Source organism: Vigna unguiculata, chromosome 4 (assembly GCF_004118075.2).
Source record: "Vigna unguiculata cultivar IT97K-499-35 chromosome 4, ASM411807v1, whole genome shotgun sequence".
Taxonomy (NCBI): Eukaryota; Viridiplantae; Streptophyta; class Magnoliopsida; order Fabales; family Fabaceae; genus Vigna; species Vigna unguiculata.
Window position 1 is genome coordinate 1,249,752 of NC_040282.1, and position 6,556 is coordinate 1,256,307.

General features: G+C 34.8%; 1 protein-coding gene across 8 annotated transcripts; it reads right to left on the reverse strand.

The window, feature by feature from the left end:
• LOC114181912 (trihelix transcription factor ASIL2) lies at positions 1–3,295 on the reverse strand. Of its 8 annotated transcripts, none has more exons than XR_003603965.1 (3): positions 2,061–3,295; positions 500–610; positions 1–283 (listed from the first exon to the last, which is right to left on the reverse strand). XR_003603965.1 is itself a non-coding variant. In XM_028068586.1 (2 exons), the coding sequence occupies exon 1, from the start codon at positions 3,118–3,120 to the stop codon at positions 2,062–2,064; it is 1,059 nt and encodes a 352-aa protein (XP_027924387.1). In that variant the 5' UTR covers positions 3,121–3,295; the 3' UTR covers positions 1–283; positions 2,057–2,061. The 8 variants fall into 8 exon arrangements, 4 of the variants coding, with proteins under 4 accessions (XP_027924387.1, XP_027924386.1, XP_027924385.1 ...); XR_003603966.1 differs by having other exon boundaries at positions 500–613; XR_003603963.1 differs by having other exon boundaries at positions 2,057–3,295.
• Between the last annotated feature and the right edge of the window lie 3,261 nt (positions 3,296–6,556).

Genomic DNA, 6,556 nt, shown 5'->3' on the forward strand with positions numbered 1-6,556 from the left:
TCAAGATTCCCAATTCAGTGGTGTTAAGTTTACTATTAACATTTAATTTCCATTCAAGGACTGATAAGTTACAGAAATGTGCTACAAATTATTTAATGGTGCACCAAAATTATTGTTAATTACCCATACAAAAATATTACCCTTGCTAATCAACTTCTCCATTATCAGGGAACACAAAGGTCAAAAACCTTACTGGGTGCATCTCTTTTTCAGCCTGTAGACGATGTTCCCTCCAAAACTGGTGCAATCAATCAGATATCACCACCCTTTCCAGGATTATCTACTAAAACAGAAAAAATAATAAACATTGCAATATCATTTTCAAATATTTTGGAATAATCAGATACCCTGCATTATTCAAAATAAACAATCAAACGTGTAAACATACAGTTACAAATCCAAACTGACAGAGTATGAAAGCACACGCACACCTCTTATGAATAATGAATCAATGCAAAGCAAACTACCCCAAAACTAGATTTCAATGTAACTAACTTACACTGTCCAACGTTATAATGAAGTTTGCTGGCATCCTAAAGTATGGATATTGAGCAATCACAGCATTCCAACATATATTCTGATTAAACAACAGCACCAATCACACCTCCTTCTGCTATTCGTCAAAACAAATGTAATGTTAAATTGAGAATACCTCCTGACTATGTCATCCTTTAGCCCGAAAATGTCACATTATTCTCCAAAATTTTCAAAATATGGTCTGAATTGTCCTTATGCAAGGGACACACTATACGTTGCAAAGGATAAGTGTGGACAACATTTGAGATTTCTAGGGACTAATGTCAGCATTTTAGTCCCTGTTTCTCTCTCTAACAAACATGAACACAAGTTTTTCTTCATTTTATGGCATGGTGAAACAGACTCTAATCTGGCTTATATGAAATCCCTGACTACTTCATAGCAAGCAATTCATTACTAAGTTTATGTTATCATATGAGGACTCGGGTAATAGGAAGGAACAGTCTGACCAATTCAAGCTAATGATTCCTATACGACGTGCACTGGTACATGAACTATTCAAAAAGTTAAAAGAGTGAGCTTTCTTTCCCAAGTTCACTCAGATAACAGTGTCAATACACTGAAAAAAAAATGCTAATTCCATTGATTACCAATCACCAGATACCGTTTGCTGTATTGAAAAGGAAATCATTGACAAAATTGACAGGACGACAAAATCATGTTCAGGGTTGCCTCCAAAAATCCAAATCAATTAATATAAAGGGAAACCAATATAAACCTTTAATCATGGAATATTCCTATCTGGAACTAAACTCCATGTATTATTCACAACCGGTGTTTTTGTTAGACATAAGCATTTGTTGAACATCTTAGGAACTTAATTTGACAATAGTTATGTTCCAATAAGTATAACATCTTAATCCAGAAGTACATTCTTGAACTTATAGGAAAAATTCAAAATGTTGTTTAATATTTTCATTTCATAGCAAACAAATTTGGTCATCACATTCAAGAACATAAAGGAAATCAAATATCTGCACAAATGTGTGTAATAGATAGCTATTTTATGTTTATACTATTAAGAGTATAAATAATTAATAACCACCAAACCCAACTAAAAAGCCTATTGCTACATTTATACCACTACATTTATACCACAACAATTATACTATAGCAGCACACCTTATGTCCCCAAACATACATATCCATCACATTACAATCTTAAATATTGTGTACTAAAAGAATAAGCTATACAAGAAAAATATACTCAGGGGTAAGTCCAGGTAAGCAGCTTAATTATGTACTTATCATGCTACTGTTTATGTGTAGGTTGTTTCTATAATTGAAGTATTGACAAGGTTAAACTATTTTCATATAAGCTGTAGCCTATCCCGAGAGCTTAGTGAAATGACCTGAAATGTTAAAACATTTACAGAGAAAATCATGTGCTATCTTCATTAGCTTACTCAAACACTCGCATAAATATTATATCATAATTCCTGATAAACTATAAATAAGTTCTTCAAACATTCCAAACACACCCTTAATCGTTAACCAACCAACCAACCCACCCACCTACCTACATCATTCACTGAGATTCTCCGTGGAAGTGTCGGTATCCTCCTCATCCCCTTCCTGAATTTTGGCAATCTCAGCCTGCGCCCTCTCGAGAATCTGCTTCTTCTGCAGCTCCAACTCCCTGTTAAAATCCAGCCTCATCTTCTCCAACTCCATCATCTGCTGCCTCTTGCTGTTCTCAATCTTCTCATAAATCTTCCCAAACTTCTGAATCGAATCCGCCAACACACGGAACGATGTTTCATCCTCCTCTTCCTCCGCAGCAGCAGCACCGCCACCACCAAACTCCTCTTCTTCCTCATCATCATCACTCTCAGACTCCCCTGGACTATCCCTCATCTCATCAAATCCATTGGACCTGTTCAAGTAAACCCTAGTGTTCATAAACACATACTCCCCAGAATCCACCCCACACGCAAGGCCATACTCTTGCCTTGCAGAGGATGCCATCAACATGTCCATCTTCTTGAAGTAGGGCCATTTGCAAGAGCCCATTCCCATTTCATCCATTTTCGTTTTCTCCTTCTTGTACTTTCTCTTCAGCTTGTCCAGCACGCTCCTACACTGCGTCACGCTTCTCTCTGTCTTCAATTCCTCCGACACCTTTTCGGCAACCTCGTGCCATTCCTCGGACCTTAAGCTGTTCCTACCGAGCTGGAGGAACTTGTCCCCCCACACCTCCAGCAGCACGAAAGTCTCGTGCTCGCTCCACTCTTCACCGGAAGAGCCCGAACCACGCGAACCGTACGACACTTTGAAACGTGGCGCGAATTCGTAGGAGCCTGGCGCGACTACCACCTTGCGCTTCTTCGGGATCCGGGGATACCCCACGACGTCGTTTTCGTCGTACCCGTTTTCGCCTTCGTCGTTGTCGTCGTTGAAATCTTCGGGTTCGTTTTCATCGTCGTCATCGTCGTCGTCGACCATGGGCTGGTCGTAGCGCGTGGGCATTGGGCGGTGGTAAGGAGCGGCGCGTGCGGGGTGTTTGTGTCGGTGGGAGGGGTTCTGACGGTTGAGGGAGAATGACTTGGGAGGGTACCTTGCGTCGTCTTCCATGTCGTCCATGGGAGTGTGTGATTATTGGGATCGCACAGATTGCACGAAGAAAAACCGCGATTTTAAGTGAGAGAATTAAGGAATGATAGGAGAATTTAATTGGGGAAGGGTGAAATTGGGTTAGGGTTTTTGTGTGGTGTCAAATTTGGGGAATGTTTCGATCTTCAGACACTTTTTCTCTTTCCTTATTTTGTGTTTGCGAAGGAATAGTGTTTGGGCTGAAAATAGTGGCCTTTGGGTATGGGTCAGAAATTTAATCGGCCTCATTGATAAGCTAGTGTTTTTTTTTTAGATGAGCTTCTTTTATCATTTTTTCTTCTTCTTCTTCAGAACATTATTTTTTAAAATACCAAAAATTTTCTCATCTCTTCACACACCCATTTAAAGATGATTGATACTTATACCTCCTACTTTTACTAATATACCTTCATTTTTTTTCCTCCAAAATATTTATATCTTTTACACTTTTGAAAGACACTTTTAGATTTTCAGAATTTTCACACATTCCAAAAAGTATTATCTATAAACTACTTTTCAAGAAATTTTTTTTTGAAAAAAGTTGTTTCTCAACCTCTCGAGGATTTAATAAAAAATACGACATAGTTTCGTTCGTTTACATTTTTAAGATTTATTATCATTATGATTGAAGATTTTATGAGTTTTTTATATATTATTCTTGGTTTCATTTCTTGAGTTTTTTATATATATCATTTACCTTCTTATTTTTTTAAATGGATTTAATTTGGTTTCTCACCTTTTCGTACGTTTTCATTTTCTCGTATTTTGATATATTGCAGATAATTGAGAAGTCCTTAGTATGTTTTCATGCTTAATATACATTTATTTCTTAAAAGACAGATATTTTAATCTAACTTCTATTTTTAGTTTTATTATAAAATAAATTTGTAATATGTTTTTTTTTCTTAAATCAAGAGTATACACATACACTATTCTTCACAATAATTTCTTTTGTCAATTTAGTGACATATAAATGAGAAAGTGTCAACCATTTGTGATTACAATTTCTTCAATCCCTTCATCAAAGAAAGAATGAAAAATGCAGCACTAATGACACTTTAGCTAATCAAATATCACTTCTTCTTCTTCTTCTCCATTATTTAGTTTGAAATGGAGTTGAGGTTCACATTTTCAGGTTTTGTTTCTTTCAGTTAGAGTTTCTCTCTTGGTCTTCCATTACGATTTAAAGTGCTTTTTGTGACATATAGCACAGTTATGATAAATTGGTCATTCAGTGAAACAGTGGTTGGTTTAAGAATAAGAAATAAAATAAAATACGAAATCAAAATCAAACCTTTTTTTTTCCTACCTACAATCATGGCTGGAGTAATTATCAATGGTCCAACTCATTCATTGTTCTACCAAAGCCATTGAGAAAAGAGAGATTTTTCTATGTAAACAACTCACACAGTGAAAAATAAAGCCACATCTATCTACAAGTCACTTGTTTTAAGATATTTAAAGAAAAAATAATTTTTTTAATAACTAAATTTTATTAATTTATTCTTACTATCTGAAATGACATATTCCAGATATTTTTTTATTTTCTCGAAATGCATTCAAACCAAACACCACCTACCCACTATAAAGAAAAAACATGACCAGAACTAGAAACAAAGAGTAATGATAAAGTACTAAGCATAAACTACCACATACTACAAATTCTGAACTTGCTATGTAAAAGATCGATTTTTTTTGTCAGACCAGAACTATGTGACAGTAATGTTTTTAACATCATGTCCACACAGTAGGTATAATAACCGTGTCTACGTGAATGTATCCAGATTTTGTGTCATTTTGTAGTTGAAGTTTTGCTCCACCATAGAGACACGCCACACTGAAGCCAACACAGCATAGCATAATTGTTCAAGTAGAGAATGCAGACTGGTCCAGTTTACATTTATAGCTTCTTTTAGTTTTTTTTTTATTCCGGGGTCTATTTAAACTCAAATTTATAAAAATGAGTCTGTTGTTGCAAAATTAGGATCAAGTCATCAATTGAAAGACGACATTACAGGTGAAGTCGTTATTCATTCTGTCAATTTTTTTTTCTTTTTTCAAAAAGTGAAATCGTATTGTGGAAGATCGATTTCTATTAAAAGTGAAGTCATACTCGTACATGACGACTTCATTTTTTGAAAAATAAAACGGTAGGGCGAAGAACGATTTCAGCTATAATATTGTACTTTATCTTAATTAACGTGATCCTATTTTACAAAAAAAATAAATTCAACAAACTCATTTTTATAAATTTAAATTTAAATAGACTCGAAAATACAAAAAAGACCATTCTTTTAACTTTGTCTTTCTATATCTACAGATATAATATAACAAATTAAGACAATCTTTGTTATCGGAAAAAACAGACTACATTAAAAGAGATTAATAATGTTTCATAGTAAATTATATAGTCATAATATCTGAGAATGAATCCACATGGTCCATGTTCATTACCCCCATCACCATCTACCACCAAGAAACATTAGATGCTAGTGTTCCACCATACCGACAAAATAATTGGAATATACTGCAACAGTGTTACACAATATTGAGGTCACTGTATATTCTGCTGTATCTCATGCAAATCAAGTGATAACCGCTTTGTGTATAGCTACTTCACTGCACAATTTATGACTGCGTAACCACCATCAACAACTTTCTTCTCATTCTCTGCTCAACTTTTTTTTTAATCTAAAGTTTAAGTCTGAATGTGCAATATGTTGAATAATTGGAGAAAATATATTTCATGGTTCTAAGTTATAATTTATTAGCCTTAACTCAAATTATCTTCGTATGTCTTATGTCGCACTAATTCATAGTGATATTGTATAAATTGAAGACAAAGAGAATTTGAACTTACTTTAATTTTACAAAATTTGCACAAATTTCGAAAAGAAATAAAAATGTGATGAAGTGTATAATAAGTTAGTAATATAACGCATGTAACAAGAAATAAGTGGATGATCCGTTAGCGGTCCAATCTCGGATAAAACAGAATGATATAAGAAAAATTATTAGGATAAGTTCTAACTTAATACCATGTTAAAAGTGGATTTTAAGTCTAACTCAACCCTACAAAACCGACTTATAAGGTGAGAATTGTAAATTAGCCTTATCTCTAATCCATGTACGAGATCGAACATATGAAGACAAAATATAAGTGTGGGGATGAGTGGGCAATGATGAATGCGAATGCAACTTCACGTCACTGGCATGTGGTAGAGCTGGGCTATTACTTTGAGGGAGGGTAACTTGTGAGGTTGCAATAAACAACATTTTCCTAACCCTCCAACTGCACATTAAATTCTATTCCTCTTTCACATTCATTCACATGCAAGCCACAACTATATAAATCCATGCATACCTACATCGTCCACTCAGTCAGCTGTGTACACTGTTACTTTTTCTCAGTATAAAACATCATAAG

What these genes read in the sequence shown, in the direction of transcription:
- LOC114181912 (XM_028068586.1), bottom strand. Translation starts at nt 3,120, where the DNA reads ATGGACGACATGGAAGACGACGCAAGGTACCCTCCCAAGTCATTCTCC.